Genomic DNA, 18,905 nt, shown 5'->3' with positions numbered 1-18,905 from the left:
TATCAATCTAACCTAAATTAGCTAATGGCAGTCGTAGAAGTCATGGTGCATATAGCGAGGACGTTCTGAGATAGCAGTGTTACATGACCTGTCGAAAACTTTGAAGCCTTCTAGTTCTTACTGTCTGTGTTTGTTTGCCTTAAAGGGGAAGGCTAGTAACTGATCAGTGGGAATCAGTGGAAATGCTGGGAGATGATTGTTCCAATCCTTATGGGATTTATTCAAGAGTTCATTGTATATCTATTGTTGTGTTAAAATGATTTGCTTCAGAATGGTCTCATATTCAAGTAATGTGCAGTTTAATGCTTCCAGGTTAGCGTCCCTGGTCAGTGACGGAGCATTAATCTGCACATTACTTGAATATGAGACCGTTCTGAAGCAAATCATTTTCACACAACAATAGATATACAATGAACTCTTGAATGAATCCCATAAGGATTGGAACAATCATCCCCAGCATTCCCACTGATTCCCACTGATCAGTTACTAGCCTTCCCCTTTAAAATGCCTCTTGTCTCTGTTTCCTGCATATGATCAGAACTTAAATCGCACTGCCATGACGGACCATAATGTGGTTCGCCATTTTGGCGCGTGGGACTACGTCGTCTTCGCGCTGATGCTCTTGGTTTCGGCAGCCATTGGCGTCTACTCGGCGCTGTCCGGAGGCCGACAGAAAACGGCCAATGAATTTCTGCTGGGCAATCGAAACATGGGCATCATTCCCGTATCGATGTCCATCATGGTCAGCTTCATCTCAGCCATCTCTGTGATCGGCACACCGGGAGAGATCTACATGTACGACACGATGTTTCTCTGGGGTGTGGTAGCTTACATCCTTCCTAACCTGCTCCTCGTTAGACTTTTTATGCCACTCTTCTTTAAGCTCAATATCACGAGTGTTTATGAGGCAAGTTACTTTGTTTCTTTCATCCTCTCTTTCTATTTATCAGACAAGACAAGTTCTTCTCAAGTTTTGTGACGCAGTCGCCTTTGAAAGTATTGCACTTTATTTGACAACAGTGCATACTTAGAGACGAAAAGAAAGAAGTTATTCAGAAATAATTTCAGGCTATCTTTTATTCTACATATCAGTTCATATGTTTTACATTCACTTATTGAGGGAAATGTATCAACTTTTTTTCCTATTAGTGGAAGAATGAGCAAAGAAAATGGGATTCCATCGGGATTCGAACCCGAGACCTCCGGATGCTAATCCGGTGCTCTACATTTGTATCAACTGAGCTATAGAAAGCCCTAGTAAAGTGTTCGTCCCAGAAACCCTAAATCATCAATGGTCGAAACTTTTTTTTTCTAGTCAACGTGTCTTATATTATATGCTTTACTAATATATCAAGCATTACGAGGAAAATAAAAATAGAATTCTATCATCTTTACACAGGGAGTCGACAGGTGTGAGTTTTTAAAGGCAGTCTACAAGACCAATATGCAAACATAATTCGTTAATTGATGTCCAAATAGTTGTGATAGAAATCTTTTTAGGCTGAATCTTTTTCTGATACCAAAAGGCATATAAATAACTTGCGTAACGTCTACCTTCCACAGGCGCGTGTTTGAGTGTTAAGGGAGAATTACGGATTGGTTGATAATTAGTAATAAAGCGTTGTCTTTTTTGTCTGTTGTGTTTACTTTGTATTTCATTGTTTATCACAGTACCTCGAGTTGCGATACAACCGAGCCGTTCGATCATGTGGTACAGCCATCTTCTCCATACAAACGGTAAGCACAATTTTATCGACAGAAACTCAAATTTGCTCTTTTTTCATTCACTTCCAGTTATTTTTTTTTTCATGAACTTACCACGATATTATCAAGACGTACAGCGAAGAAAATACGTGTAAAAAGTTACTGGATGTCACTCTTCAATTGAGGGACACAAAGATAATGAAATCGTGTTCTTTCTCTTTTATAAGATCTCGTGCTCTATGTGATGTTCAACAAAAGTATAATATGTATACTTCTCAGTAAAGTGATACAGTAATACACCAAACGCGTGGTTTAAGATTGCAACCTATAAGTATGGTATACACGTATGTTTCTTGTACAGATGTATTTTAAGTTATATTCACTTGAAGCATTTTCATAGGCGTAAGATCAATGAAAACTTCCCAACAGAAGACAGGTCTTAAGAAGTATTCATATTGACGCCCGATAATATGTTATTTTTCTATATTCTTAGCTGATCTACATGGGTATAGCAATGTACACACCAGCCCTAGCCATAAATGCAGGTAAGAAAATCGTATGAGTTGCTCTGCTGTGTAGCTATTATAATATTATGGCGTATTGCTTTCCCAAATAAGATGAGCATTTATAAAGATTAATACTTATGTATAATCTATCATATCTTGTAACATGTAGGAATAAAATCTGTTTAGTCTACCAATTGGACGCTGGCAGTATTTACTCAGTCCAGAGCAGAAATCACAGATGTTGTTGAATAGTCCTATGTTTGAAATATGTTTATTATCATTATCATTATTATATATATATATATATATGTATATATATATATATACATATATTTGTTTGCAAAAACTGATAAGTCCATATTTGTCAAATGGAGATATTTGCCATTAAAGGTCAGGAAAAATAAAGAGAATAATAAGAAAATTTGTGCTTCTTTTGACCATAACTTCAAAAATATACCTTTATATGTAGTGACCAATATATCATTTTAAAGGTATTATTTTGTACTTTATGACAGAGACGGTACTTCAAAATCTTTAAAAATGGACTTATCGGTTTTTGCAAACAAACTCTTCAATATATATATATATATATATATATATATATATATATATATATATATAGTATGATCTAGTACTGCAAACTATACTTTCATTCTGCCAATCACTTCAGAGATTCCATACTCCTAAAACCACAATCACGATAGACGTGCCTTTCCATCTCGTAATGCTATTATTTCCTATACTATAATTCCTAGAATGATGCTCTTCCGGAGACCGCTGTCACAATAACTGAAATCACTGCTAGCTACGAAGTTGTAGGCCCTACACTTTATATTACTACAACTAGAACAATAGCCATCATGTGTTGTTATTGTTACGTCACCTCAATCGATCGGGTCCTACGTGCTACTGTTAAAGATATGTAATATCGGTGATTACATTTCACATGGGTTTGTTTACTGCAGTGACTGGAATGGATTTGTGGGCCTGCGTTATCTCTACCGGTGGGGTGTGCATCTTCTACACAGCGGTGGTACGCACGGAATGTATACTTTGCTATCATGTATCCACATGTGTCACATGTCCATCGTCTTCATAAGATGCACGGTTTACTATTAAATGTGTGCGTGTGTGCGTTTGTGTAGGAATAACTATTTGTGTATAATGTGTGCGTCTGTGTGTGTACATGTAATTGCCGCGTCAGCAGCGCCTAAGGCATTGACTTGGGTATTAGCTTTGTGCCTTCAAGAAAGGTACAGATTAAAGACATAAATTATTAGATATAAATCATTTTAGAGGTCACGATATGCTGTGTCATGTAGATCCAACAGGAAAGCCAATATTGACATGGGCACGTTCATGAAGACGAAGTTTATGAACTTGACGTGTCCCAAGTGCATCTTATTCCCCTCGAGTGCTATCGTATATCACAGCCCCTTTCTGTTGGATATTTACATGTTGAGATGACATCGTAGATAACGTTTCACAGCTCTGTAAGTTAAAATTAATATTGTCTTATAATATGATGTGATTTTATCTATTAATGGAGGCCCTTGACTCAAACTTTACTGACAGTCAAGATCAAATAACCAGGGTCCACCATTGTCAATGGTGTCATTTTCCGACGGTTCCCGTTAGACATAGAACGATGTGAGCAACAAAATATCCGTAATTTTTACGGTTGGATGTGAGCAATGACAATGGAAAAATGGCTATATTCAATCATGATAAAATCGTAAAATTAATTCAGATTACAGTAGCTACATATGCAGGTGACCTTAACACGAAGGCAGACCACTTTTGGAATTTTCAGTTGAAGTCGAATTTTTAAAGAAGATTTCTCCTCAATCATTGAAATCTTTGATCGTATTCAAACTCATAGTTCAAAATTATAACGTGATATTTAACCAATATTACACACACCAGCATTAATAGACAAATTGACTCATTATTCATTACGCCAGTATAAATTTCAGCCTGTGATTGATGTCGTATCCAAAAGTCGGTGGTGCTATCTATGTTTACTCACAGTTCATTTATTGAAACGTGGTTTAAGGACCTTGAACCGATAATTATTTCATTCATCATGCACATCAAGATTAGATTAATCTTAACACACACACACACACACACACACACACACACACACACACACACACACACACACACATCCTTATACTTGTAAAATTTGTGCCAAAAATAATATTTACCCATCGCCCACTTGTACGTGTTCATGAACCCGGTGACATGGTTTACACTGTTTTTATACGTTATCAGGCTACCAAAGACGCTACTTCATGAGCTCCTGTTCAGTTTTCGGTGACGAACACTGGCCTTTGGCCAATGGCATTTTCACTGATCTTGTCTTTTAGCTAGACTGCTCTGAAAAGATTATGATTGTAATGACATTAAAAAAAGCTTCTTGCCATAAGAGTTCATTACTTCAACGTAATTATTTGATATCATTATTAATTTGAATACCCTGCCTTCTTGATTTATATTGTTTAGCTGTTATTACTGAATCACTGGCAATTTCTTTTTTTAGAACAAATTCTGTCATCGTCTCAACAACCGAAAGAATGAACATGGTCAGAATAAGTCTGATTGTTAGAAATATCAGCATGTGGAAATGGCCTTATTTTCCGGCTGAAGATTAGTGAGTGTTACATTTTTTTAAATGTAAAATCATTGTTTGATTTTTCTCTCTCCTTTTTTTTTCAGTGCAGCAACAAACCAAACACTTTGCTAAAATGTAATTCGAGATGCAGATTTACTTCATTCATGAGTTGGAGTATATCATTGCATTTTTTGTTATTATAAAGTCAAAATCATTATTTTTCTTCCCTGCCTGGATTGGTTGTTTCATGCCGATAGGGTGGAATTAAGGCAGTCTTGTGGACTGACACACTTCAGGCTTTGATCATCGTCATCGGTGTCGTAGCCGTCATCATTAAAGGAACCATAGAGGTCGGTGGTGCCGATGAGGTGTGGCGGATCGGCCTAGAGGGTCGGCGACTCGTCTTCAACAAGTAGGCAGTCCAGTCAAAGAGTTACAGCTGCACTTTTATGCACCACGGTAGAGTTGGCTGTAAGAACAGACCAGTAGATGTTTCATTCAAGTTCAGGTTTATTTTTTTTCTCCATCTCTAACATAAACCAATATCCCATGCTTACAATGTGAGTAAATGGGAAAAGATGCCAGCATAAATAATATCAAAATGTAGGGTACACTGTACCTCATTTAACGAGAATCAAAGAAGTGAAATATTTGAGGGTGTTCTCTTTTTTTCTTTTTTTGGGGGGGGGGGGGGAGATGGAGGACTAATAGAACCTAAAGCAAGGTTTGTAGATTGTGTGTGCCATCATTTACAGTATATTTTTTTAAAGGGAAAATATGGAATATGTGGTCAACAAATGCAGTACTCATAACTTAATCATTTGACCAAGTTGCAATAAACATATTTCAAATACATCATCATGTGGGCTGATGAAACTAGGGCTGATCAAAACTAGATCATAAATCCAGAAGAAACGAGCCTATACCAAGGTATGAACAAGACCACTTATTGAAAAACTCAACAATGGGATGAAGATTCATTCATTCTATTCATTTTTTTTTTCAATAGAAACTGAATGCATGAATTACATCACAATCTATAACAAAGGAAATGTAGAATTTTGCAAAATATTAACAGTATACGGAAATGTTTGAAAGATCGTTACTAGAGTCGAGAAAAGAGAGAACATTGTACCTGGAGAAAGAGTTTGTTTCTGAAAATTACTTAGGTTTCACATATTTTCATGAAGCAGTTATATCTAAATGAGATGATGACATCATAGTTTTAAAAAGTCTTCCTTTGACCAAATACACAAATTTCTACTGTATATTTTATGAAACTTTGAAACTGCATTTATCTTCTTCCTATAAATTTCGTCAGCTAGTGTTAATAACTTTAAGAGTAAGGAATCTAACTGCTAACGCTACCAAAGACAAGATTGGCATATTTTTATTTTTTTATGAACAAGCGGGTGATATGTTAGCTGATGACGACACAATCACTTTTTTAAAGTTGATTTGTATAAGCTGGTACAATACTAATGCACTATCTAATTAACAAATGTACAACCTTAACATTCTGAACCCTATTTTTAGACGAGATTTGTACCATTCTGTTTGACCATATTTTACTTTATCTGTTGCAGATAACTGAAATTGAGCGGAATTGGTGGGTTTTTTTAACATTCTTGAAAACCATAAAGGTTCAACACTACGCTTTTTCCAGTTAATGAGCTGATAACATAAACACCTGATATTCAAAACTGGCAAAGTTCGATGGGAAGTGTGAAATTTCCGTAACTTTTAATAGCCATTTGTTCACTAATGTGAACAGAATGCGGACATACCATCAAAGTTACTTTTGTTGTTTTATGCTCAAAGTTTTAGCTTCGACCCACGAGTGCGGTACACGGCGTGGGGAATGATATTTGGCATGGGAACACTAAATCTGACGCTTGGCATCAACCAAACCATTGTACAACGCATCCTATCCACTGGGTCGCAACGTAGAGCCGTCATGTGAGTATATAGATTCAAACTAATCACCTGTCTACAGCGGTCATCCATGGGAGGCGAAAAAAAACGGTAGTTATCCCATGTGTAACTGAAACGCCCGAAACCGCCCGTTCGTTCTTAAATAGTTTTATGCTTTATCATTTTGTTTTTGTTTTACATAGAATTATGTAATTGTAAGTATGTCAGAATTATTTCTGTGACACACCATTCTCTTGGTAAAGTCTTACTAGGCTTTCATAAACATAACTTTTCTTATGATATATGCCCTAATATGCAATTATATTCAGACGACCAAGAAATTTGATTGATTTCTTCTTTGCTTTCTATCCCTTTCCCCACTAAGGTAGTATCGTCGTGGTCAGTCACTAACATTTTTTTTTTCTCCAAAAACTAATTTGGTATTTTCAATTGATACAATTATGAGCTTACCTTCTCAGTACCATTATGCAAATGTCTTATCAACATTAATGATGTAAAAATTGCCTCAATGGAGTCTAATTTCGTTAGATATTCAACTCCAAGCATTGCGTGTTTCTCTGTGAATGTTTCTCTGACTAGGGCGATCGTCCTGGCAACAGTGGGTAAGATGATCATAGTATCACTGTGTGTCTTTTCTGGGGTGGTCATGTACACTTACTATGTGGACTGCGATCCGTTCACCATGGGTTACGTCAAAAGCAAGGACCAGGTAAGTTGAGTCAATTCGGTGCCCCTACCTCCACTTAGTATTAATCGTGCTGAAAAAGGAAAATGTCAGCAATCCATTTTTTCCTTTGCTATTGTTTTACTGAAAATAAATACTTTACTATACTGTACTATGCTATACTATACTATACTATACTATACTATGCTATACTATATTATACTATACTATACTATACTATACTACGCTATGCTATACTATAGGGGGTGAATTTTCTTCAGTTTGTCTCCCTCTACAGGGGCGTCACCAGCTTTTTTTCAAGGGGGGGTGCGTTTTGACCCCAATGTAACGAGATTTTTTTTTTGACAGACATTTGGAATATAGGAAGCTCTCAATCCCTAGACTTTTACTGTTGTTGAGGGAAACCAAGCGGGGAAAGGGCACCGGCGTAGCTTCATCTGGGGGGGGGGGGGGGGTGTTAGTATGCGAGGGAGCGAGCAGGGGGGGGGGGAGGGTGTGGAGGTGGCCGTTGTCCCCCCCCCCCCTCCCACGGTGAGAACTTTTTGCATTTTGATGTTGTAAACGGTGCAATTTGATGCAGGCTTTTTGCGTGTTTTTATCGACTTGAAACGGTCCCACTTGTTTAAGGTAGCAGTACATTTTGAAGTAAATTGTTATTGAACAATTTGCCTATAAATGGTATAATTCAAATAAACTTCTAGTAATAATTCTTACACTGATGTCATGAACGCGACCGAGCCCGAACAAGCGGAACGAGCAAGGGGGGAAGTTGTGGGAGGGGGTTGTCCCCCTATAAATGGATTATGGAATGACGGTGTGAAACGACAAATTACTCGCAGCAATATCGGGAGAATGGCTTAACGATTACATGCGAGCGAGCTTTAAAATTTTGACATTTTACAGTCCAAAAACTGTCGTTTGTAGCCATATTTTTTTGCTTTGGAAATTAAGGGGGGGGGGGGGGGCGCACCGGGCGCAACTGCTGGCAATTACTGGCAGCAACATCAGGTGAATGGCATAACGATTAAATGCGAGTAAGCGAAGAGAGCGAGCTTGAAAATTTTGACATTTTACAGTAAAAAAACTACCATTTGGAGCTATATTTTTTCGCTTTGGAAATAAAGGGGGAGGGCGCACCGGGCGCAACTGCCGGCAATTACTGGCAGCAACACCAGGAGAAATGCATAACAATTAATTGCGAGCGAGCTATATGCTATATTTTGTTTTCGCTTTGGAATTTAAGGGGGGCGCATCGGGCGCAACTCCTAGCAATTACTTGCAGCAATATCAGGAGAACATAACAATTACATGCGAGCGAGCGGAGCGAGGGAGCTTGAAAATTTTACATTTTACAGTCCAAAAGCTGCCGTTCTTAGCCATATTTTTTCGCTTTGGAAATCAAGGGAGGGGGGCGCACCGGGCGGAACTACTGGCAATTACTGGCAGCAACATCAGGTGAATTGCATAACGATTAAATGCGAGCGAGCGAAGAGAGCGAGCTTAAAAATTTTGCATTTTACAGTCCAAAAACTGCCGTTCTTAGCCATATTTCTTCGCTTTGGAAATAAAGGGGGAGGGCGCACCGGGCGCAACTGCCGGCAATTACTGGCAGCAACACCAGGAGAAATGCATAACAATTAATTGCGAGCGAGCTATATGCTATATTTTTTTTTTTCGATTTGGAATTTAAGGGTTGCGCATCGGGCGCAACTCCTAGCAATTACTTGCAGCAATATCAGGAGAGCATAACAATTACATGCGAGCGAGCGGAGCGAGGGAGCTTGAAAATTTTACATTTTACAGTCCAAAAGCTGCCGTTCTTAGCCATATTTTTTCGCTTTGGAAATCAAGGGAGGGGGGCGCACCGGGCGCAACTGCTGGCAATTACTGGCAGCAACATCAGGTGAATGGCATAACGATTAAATGCGAGTAAGCGAAGAGAGCGAGCTTGAAAATTTTGACATTTTACAGTAAAAAAACTACCATTTGGAGCTATATTTTTTCGCTTTGGAAATAAAGGGGGAGGGCGGACCGGGCGCAACTGCCGGCAATTACTGGCAGCAACACCAGGAGAAATGCATAACAATTAATTGCGAGCGAGCTATATGCTATATTTTTTTTTCGCTTTGGAATTTAAGGGGGGTGTTGCGACACGGATTGTCGCCCCTACACGGATTGTCGCCTCCTGCTCGGGGCGACAATCCGTGACGGGCGCTGGCGGCACGGATTGTCGCCCCCTACACGGATTGTCGCCTGGCGACAATCCGTGACGCTTGTGCAGTTCCCAGTTTTTGACCTCGAAGGCGACAATCCGTGTTGGCAAAAAATTTGTTGCGACACGGATCGTCGCCCCGTCACGGATTGTCGCCCCGGGCTCGGGGTGGTTCCTCCGGTGTTAAGCTTTGGTGGGATGGGTATGACTGGTAAGTTATGCGTGTGTGTGTGTGTGTGTGTGTGTATTGTGAGCTGCATGATATGTGATGTGTATGATTTGTTGTGTGTGTGTGTGTGTGTGTGTGTGTGTATGTGTGTGTGTTTGGAGTATAATAATACAATATGTAGAAACTGTGCATGTGTGGTGGTTACATAGTGGTAGTCAAGGGCGTACCGAGGGGGGGTGTTTTGGGTGTTCAAACACCCCCCTTTGCCAAAAGGGGGGTGTTTAAGGTGTTCAAACACCCCCCTTGGGCAAGAGGGAGGTGTTTGAGCTATTCAACACCCCTCTTCAGCAATGCTTAGATGTTGACAAATGAAACAAAAGCTGTCTTTACCGCTTTTATTTCCGTTTTGAATTCCGCATTTCCTTTCTTTTGCGTCCATTTTTTTCTCTCTCTCTTCCTTGTTTTAATGTTTGTGTGGATGATGATACATTATGGAGTTACATAATATCATACGCACTAAAGAACTCGTGTACAGTACGTGTTAATACTACGTTACTGCACCGCGCGCGAAGCTGACGCGCAAACAGAAAACCAAATCAAACAAGATAAAAACAAAACATGAATTCCATGTTTTGTAACGCTGAAATATACAAATTTTCGGCTCGCTCGCTGCGCCCGCTCGCCAAAATTTATCCAAAAAAAAGAAGAAGAACAAAACGTAATGATGACGTGGAAATATAAAAATTTCGGGTCACTCACTCGTAGTAATTTAGAGTATTTTTCCAAGTCCTTAGTTTGTTGGCATAAATCGTTATCTATGAAGCCGTCACTATCCCATCTTGATTAGAATTGTAAGATTTAATAACCAAAAAAATGACAAGAATTCCATGTTTTGTAAGGTGAAATACAAAAATTGTCGGCTCGCTCGCTGCGCTCGCTCGCCAAAATTTATCAAAATTTATCAGATTTTATATCACCCTAAAAAAAAAAACCTTTTAAGTGCTCGAAAAAGCACATCAAGTGGACTTTTTTAAAGTCCCTACCGGGATGGGATTGGGGTTGAACACTGTTGGTATAAATCGTTATCTATAAGACCGTCACTATATCTTGATTAGAATTGTCATTCGAAGATTTAATAACCAAAAATGACAAGAATTCCATGTTTTGTAAGCTGAAATACAAAAATTTTCGGCTCGCTCGCTGCACTCGCTCGCCAAAATTCTTCAATATCTATTACATTTAAAACACCCTCAAAAAGACCCCTTCTATAAGTACTTGAAAAAGCACATCATGTGGACTTTTTTTAAGTCCCTACCGGGGTGGGGTTGGACACTGTTGGAACAAATCGTTATCTATAAGGCCGTCACTATGATTAGAATTGTAATTTGAAGATTTAATAACCGAAAATGACAAGAATTCCATGTTATGTATAAAGCTGAAATATAAAAATTTTCGGCTCGCTTGCTGCGCTCGCTCGCCAAAATATATCAAAATTTAGGGTTGCCTATTTATACATTTAAATCACCCTCAAAAGACCCCTCTTAAATTTATCAGATTTTATATCACCCTCAAAAAAAAAAAAAAACCTTTTAAGTGCTCGAAAAATCATATCAAGTGGACTTTCGCTCGCATTTAATCGTTATGCCATTCTCCTGATGTTACTGCCAGCAACTGCCAGCAGTTGCACCCGGTGCGCCCCCTCCCCTTAATTTCTAAAGCGAAAAAATATAGCTGCCAACGGCAGTTTGGGGACTTAAAATGTCAAAATTTTCAAGCTCGCTCGCTTCGCTCGCTCGCATTTAATCGTTATGCCATTCTCCTGATGTTACTGCCAGCAACTGCCAGCAGTTGCACCCGGTGCAACCCCCTTAATTTCCAAAGCAAATATATATATATATATATATATATATATATATATATATTATACATAGCTACAAACGGCAGTTTGGGGACTGTAAAATGTCAAAATTTTCAAGCTCGCTGGTCATACCTCCCCCAATCATGAACATAAACCGACACCCTTGACGACCAGTGGCGGATCCAGGGGGCGCACCGGGCGCCCCCTCCCTCCAATGCGAAAAAATATATATATACATGTAGCCACAAACGACAGTTTTTGGACGGTAAAATGTCAAAATTTTAAAGCTCGCTCGCTTCCCTCGCTCGCATTTAACCGTTATATTCCATTCTCCTGATGTTACTGCCAGTAATTGCCAGCAGTTGCGCCCGGTGCGCCCCCGCCCCCCCCCCCCCCCCCCCGAATTTCCAAAGCGAAAAAATATAGCTACAAACGGCAGTTTGGGGACTGTAAAAATGTCAAAATTTTCAAGCTCGCTCGCTTCGCTCGCTCGCATTTAATCGTTATGCAATTCTCATGATGTTGCTGTCAGTAATTGCCAGCAGTTGCGCCCGGTGCGCCCCCTCCCCTTAATTTCCAAAGCGAAAAAATATAGCTACAAACGGCAGTTTTGGGAATGTAAAATGTCAAAATTTTCAAGCTCGCTCGCTTTGCTCGCTCGCATTTTATCGTTATGCAATTCTCCTGATGTTGCTGTCAAATTGCCAGCAATTGCGCCCGGTGCGCCCCCTCCCCTTAATTTCTAAGGCGAAAAAATATAGCTACAAAGGGCAGTTTTGGGACTGTAAAATGTCAAAATTTTTAAGCTCGCTCGCTTCGCTCGCTCGCATTTAATCGTTATGCAATTCTCGTGATGTTGCTGTCAGTAATTACCAGCAGTTGCGCACGGTGCGCCCCCTCCCCTTAATTTCTAAAGCGAAAAAATATAGCTGCCAACGGCAGTTTGGGGACTTAAAATGTCAAAATTTTCAAGCTCGCTCGCTTCGCTCGCTCGCATTTAATCGTTATGCCATTCTCCTGATGTTACTGCCAGCAACTGCCAGCAGTTGAACCCGGTGCAACCCCCTTAATGTCCAAAGCAAATATATATACATATATTATTATACATAGCTACAAACGGCAGTTTTGGGACTGTAAAATATTAAAATTTTCAAGCTCGCTTGCTTCGCTCGGTCGCATTTAATCGTTATGCAATTCTCCTGATGTTGCTGTCAGTAATTGCCAGCAGTTGCGCCCGGTGCGCCCCTCCCATTAATTTCTAAAGCGAAAAAATATAGCTACAAACGGCAGTTTGAGGACTGTAAAATGTCAAAATTTTCAAGCTCGCTCGCTTCGTTCGCTCGCATTTAATCGTTATGCAATTCTCCTGATGTTGCTGTCAGCAATTGCCAGCAGTTGCGCCCGGTGCGCCCCCTCCCCTTAATTTCCAAAGCGAAAAAATATAGCTACAAAGGGCAGTTTTGGGACTGTAAAATGTCAAAATTTTTAAGCTCGCTCGCTTCGCTCGCTCGCATTTTATCGTTATGCAATTCTCCTGATGTTGCTGTCAGTAATTGCCAGCAGTTGCGCCCGGTGCGCCCCCTCCCCTTAATTTCTAAGGCGAAAAAATATAGCTACAAACGGCAGTTTTGGGACTGTAAAATGTCAAAATTTTCAAGCTCGCTCGCTTCGCTCGCTCGCATATGCAATTCTCCTGATGTTACTGTCAGTAATTACCAGCAGTTGCGCCCAGTGCGCCCCCTCCCCTTAATTTCTAAAGCAAAAAAATATAGCTGCCAACGGCAGTTTGGGGACTTAAAATGTCAAAATTTTCAAGCTCGCTCGCTTCGCTCGCTCGCATTTAATCGTTATGCCATTCTCCTGATGTTACTGCCAGCAACTGCCAGCAGTTGCACCCGGTGCAACCCCCTTAATTTCCAAAGCAAATATATATATATATATATATATATATATACATATATTATTATACATAGCTACAAACGGCAGTTTGGGGACTGTAAAATATCAAAGTTTTCAAGCTCGCTCGCTCCGCTCGCTCGCATTTAATTGTACAATTATGCAATTCTGATGTTGCTTCCGGCCATGAGGTGCGCCCCCCCCCCCCCCAATGTCTTGACCCACGGTACGCCACTGAACACCCCCCTCTAAAAAATCCTGGGTACGCCTATGGTGGTAGTGGTTTGTTTGTCTGTGTGTATACGTGTGCCTGTATGTTTACGTGTGTATGTGGAATATAGTGGCGCTACTGTGGCAATACAAACGCCTTCAGATTGTATTAGCACGTGTTTAAAGAATTCACACCAGCGTTGATCTAAAAATAGTATGGGTGTGTCAACCAAATATCAGCGGTGAGGCGGGCTACATGGGCTAGGCGAGAGAGAGACCGAGAGAAAATACATACGAGGGAGGTACCCTCCCCAAATGTTATTTGTCTTTGTTCATTTTTCCCTGCAGTCATTTTCTTCCATCAGTCTTATAAACTAGAACGTCCATACCACTATTCTTTGTCCCAGAATAGGTTTGGCATGCTTTATGCATGAGCGAATAATTTCCACACGCCGTAAAAAATTTGTCAATCGTTACTTGATTTTAGCACAAACGAACTGCCATTGCACACCGCTAATACATACGTAATACAAACAAACACCAACAAACACTCAAACAAACCTCATAATGCAAACAAACCAACTCAACACTTTTTTCCTTGATATTTATTGACTTCATTCAAATCATTCATAAATCGACCCATTCTGGGTGCAACATGAACAAAAAAAAAGTTACAAATGGCAATTCGAAACACAAACAAATCCATTTGTCAATTTATACCACAAATAATCTCACTTCAACATAGATAACTCGATTATAGACCAACCCTACTAATAATTTCTTCACGAGAAAGTGTTGACATGTATAGGGCCCTACCAAACCTATATTCCTTGAATATATTGGTTTGGATCATGTAACACCTTCTTACTTAAAAGGGCATATGTACATTAAAAAAACACACAAATACATTACACAAATCTAGAATGAAATCAGTCATAAAAAAACCCACCACCCCCTCCCCTCCCAAACCGAAACAAATCTAGTGCCTACATCTATCCTAAATATTAAATCCTACCAACATCCGTCATACCATTTATAACTATCCTTCTTCAAATCCAATCCCCAACCCACCAACCCCTGATTAAACAAAACCTAAATCATCCCACACCCACATTCACCGACCCAAATACATACATACACACACACACACGTACACACACACACATACACACACACACACACGAAGGTTCGTTATTCCGAAGTTTCGTTTTTTCCGAGGCTTCATTTATCCGAAACACACAATTCCCTATACCTAGTGGTTCGTTGATCCAAAAATGAAATTCGGAATAACGAACCTTCGGAATAATGACCCTTCGGACGAATGAGCCTTCAGAATAACAAACTTTTGCAATAACGAAATGTAACCCCCTTCCCACATACCGACGCACGCCCGAACCGATACCACATCCTTCCTAATGAAACGATTTCCCAATGTTGATAAATAAGACATAATGGACCGTATGCAGAGAAGCAGCATCCGCCCGCACGCAAGCTCCACTCCGAATTCATATACAAATCTGCCAAACAAACTCATCAAATTCAAAGCTGCTGATAAAATCAATATCAATGTTTATGCCAGCAACAGCTTACTAGGTACCCTCCCCACGCGCAGCTAAAAAACACATACGCAAAAAACTGACATAATAAACACATTCTTCCATCACACACACACACACACACACACACACGCACACGCACAAACGGACACTAAATTATCATGTGCACGCGCACATACACACTTCCTTGAAACCTCACCATGACTTTTTACATGGCATGTTTGCGTGGATGTAGCCATGTAAGTTTTGTGTTAGTATTTCAATGATTATGTCCAGAACGATATTACCCAGGAAAATGTGCTTCGAGGGCGGGCGACAATCCGTGCCGCCAGCCCCCTACACGGATTGTCGCCAGGCGACAATCCGTGTAGGGGGCGACAATCCGTGTAGGGGCGACAATCCGTGTTGCAACAGGGGGCGCATCGGGCGCAACTCCTAGCAATTACTTGCAGCAATATCAGGAGAGCATAACAATTACATGCGAGCGAGCGGAGCGAGGGAGCTTGAAAATTTTACATTTTACAATCCAAAAGCTGCCGTTCTTAGCCATATTTTTTCGCTTTGGAAATCAAGGGAGGGGGGCGCACCGGGCGGAACTACTGGCAATTACTGGCAGCAACATCAGGTGAATTGCATAACGATTAAATGCGAGCGAGGGAAGAGAGCGAGCTTAAAAATTTTGCATTTTACAGTCCAAAAACTGCCGTTCTTAGCCATATTTTTTCGCTTTGGAAATTAAGGGAGGGGGCGCACCGGGCGGAACTGCTGGCAATTACTGGCAGCAACATCAGTTGAATTGCATAACGATTAAATGCGAGCGAGCTTGAAAATTGTACATTTTACAGTCCAAAAACTGCCGTTCTTAGCCATATTTTTTCGCTTTGGAAAATAAAGGGGGGGGGGGGTGGAGCGCATGCCACCGGGCGCAACTGCTGGCAATTACTGGCAGCAACATCAGGTGAATTGCATAACGATTCAATACGAGCGAGCGAAGAGAGCGAGCTTGAAAATTTTGACATTTTACAGTAGAAAAACTGTAGCTATAGCTATACGTAGCTATGTTTGTAGCTATATTTTTTCGCTTTGGAAATTAAGGAGGAGGGGGGCGCACCGGGCGCAACTGCAGACAGATTATACTGGCAGTAACATCAGGGGAACTGCATAAAGATTAAATGCGAGCGAGCTTGAAAATTTTGACATTTTACAGTCCAAACACTGTTAGAACGCTGTGTAAAATTTCGTTGTTTAAAATATTGTTGTTTAAAATTCTAAACAATGTTGTTTAAATATAGAAAATTGGAGCTTGATTGCCTTAAACAGCGGTTGTTTAAAAACAATTCGGAATGATTGTCCAAACAATTAAACAACGTTGTTTAGAAATTGATGGGCAAAAGTCATGTGATAGTCATGAACCAATCAGCGGGCCTGCATGTATCCTTTTCGTCGCAATCGATCGCCGCCGGGCGCGGCGGCCACCGCTCCTCACACACACACATACATCACACGTTTATGTACGTATAGCTACAGTATACAGTAGCGCATAGCGCGGCTATTCCTCATGATGGACGGCGGTGACGATGACTGCAATGCAGCTATATCATGGAGTCACGAACATTCTCAGCAAATGGGGTCTAGCTATAGAAGAACTTTGCCAGTCATTCCAAGGTATTTATTTATTTAACTGATAGTTATATATCGCTTCATGCCCATCTGTAATTTGCATGATGTATGAAGCTAGTCACGGCTCACGCTTTGGGTTCTTGGCCGGGCTGCGCTACGCCTCGCCTTCATGCATGTAATGTAGATCTAACAAACTGTGGGTTGTTTAAGTTAGGTCGTCTGTACCGGTACGTACATTATGTTTTTCAACCAACTCGTGCTTGTATAAACACTTGCATAATTCAATCCTTACATACATTTTCAAAACTTCAGATAAAATACGAATTTCTTTTACAGAAACTAATCATCTAAATCAGCGTACGGAATATTCCCATTGTTGACACAGTACAGTAGCCTATTCGTTGTACAGTATTCTAAGTTGTAACAGGCACCGTATCTCATCATGCACAATTATAGGCGCAGTGTCCGAGTTCGATGATGTAGAAATCTAACATTCAAGTTAGTTTAATAGGCATAGGGTCTAACGTGACGGTTAGGGCCTAGCTAGGTAATGCTAGGGCCTAGTCAAGGGCTAGGGCCTATATTTTAGACTGCTAATACCGTGCTAACTAAGTTCAATTACACAATGACCTGTCTCGATCATTTCCTACCTCATAATTTAGAACTTATGCCATGGTCGGCTGTATGATAGCCCTACGACCACCCTCTTGTAATAAACCGACCGTGTATTAATTGGCGCACTGAACGCATAGTACGCACTTCACTGCACGCAAAGCACATAAAAATGGATTGGCTTTGACTGTTGATGAGGATGGTGTGGGAAAACGCGAAAATTCACCGTTCATTAACAAAGTTAATGGTTTTAATCAAGGGCAAAATTTTGAATGAATATTTTCACTGAATCATAATGTAATGTCTATGGAAGTTTCTAAAAAGCTTCGTACAACACGGTGTTCAATACAACTCGGTTTGCGTGCATTGTCAATGCAAAAACAGCGGTCGATCTCAATAAGGAGCGTTACCGCGGGGAGCCTCGCAAGTTCGACGGCGATATTTTTGCACTGAAACTTCGAATTGAAAAGGGAACAAAGGCATTTGATAGCCTATATAGCTCTGGATTTTCTCAATCACGTAGGTCAAGTTTTTTGCATGAATTTCAGTGTTAAATATTCTTATCAAGCAAATAAACATTAGGCGGTCGATGAGTAGTAGGTCCAACCGTACAATTACTGTAAACATAACGAACCCCCTAAAATCCAATACTAAAATGCAAGTTAAGTTCTGCTACTTTTGCTGGAGCAATTCATTCTTTACTGAGCATCATTGCCATCAATGATGCTCGATGAATTAAGGTCTACGTAAGCTTCCAGTAGAAAAAAGAAAGGCCTAGAACCCCTATAGAAAATGAAGATAAAGACAGAAAACAGATTGTGGTGTTTTTAACGCACAATATAGTCTATGCACCACACGTAAACTTAATGCCTGTAGTAATAATATACCACCTTAGTAGAGTTCTATTTGTTTCGTGTAGGTAGGTGGTTTGGAACCAAGTTTTGGCACTTTTGTCACTTTCGAATAAGTTTCTATGCAAAGATTAGGAGCTTTCTTCTCAGTCTGTCAAGATTTCCATGCCAAACGAAGCACATTGTGCAAATTCACTCAAACTTGTGAGAAAAATGTTTATAATGAACATTTCCCTAACAAAAAAGTCCTGTGGTACTCCCTGTGGTACTTGTCGGTACCACACAATGTACCACACACTTGTAATGTTACCACAGGAACTGTGTGGTACTGTACCACAGGCTTGTAGGGTACTCCCTGTAGTACTTGTCAGTACCACACAATGTACCCCATAAATAAATGTTACCACAGGAACTGTGTGGTACTGTTTTACAAGCTCATGTGGTACTCCCTGTGGTACTGGTTGGTACCACACA

The 18,905-nt window shown here is 40.3% G+C and overlaps 1 protein-coding gene across 1 annotated transcript in view; it reads left to right on the top strand.

Annotated features, from left to right (window-relative positions):
- The first annotated feature begins 556 nt into the window (after positions 1–556).
- Positions 557–18,905, top strand: part of LOC139733904 (sodium-coupled monocarboxylate transporter 1-like) — a 44,700-nt gene continuing 26,351 nt past the window's right edge. Inside the window, exons 1-7 of the mRNA XM_071644714.1 lie at positions 557–907; positions 1,672–1,737; positions 2,198–2,249; positions 3,176–3,243; positions 5,085–5,239; positions 6,649–6,786; positions 7,342–7,471. Of these exons, the coding sequence (XP_071500815.1) occupies positions 557–907; positions 1,672–1,737; positions 2,198–2,249; positions 3,176–3,243; positions 5,085–5,239; positions 6,649–6,786; positions 7,342–7,471 (960 nt within the window). The remainder of the gene's footprint in view (positions 908–1,671; positions 1,738–2,197; positions 2,250–3,175; positions 3,244–5,084; positions 5,240–6,648; positions 6,787–7,341; positions 7,472–18,905) is intronic.

The sequence above is a fragment of the Diadema antillarum genome, unplaced genomic scaffold (assembly GCF_040938485.1).
Source record: "Diadema antillarum isolate AM-2024a unplaced genomic scaffold, OU_Dant_1.0 seq00000503_RagTag, whole genome shotgun sequence".
Lineage (NCBI taxonomy): Eukaryota > Metazoa > Echinodermata > Echinoidea > Diadematoida > Diadematidae > Diadema > Diadema antillarum.
Note: the sequence above shows the minus strand (reverse complement) of the source record. Positions and strands in the feature narration are given on the sequence as shown.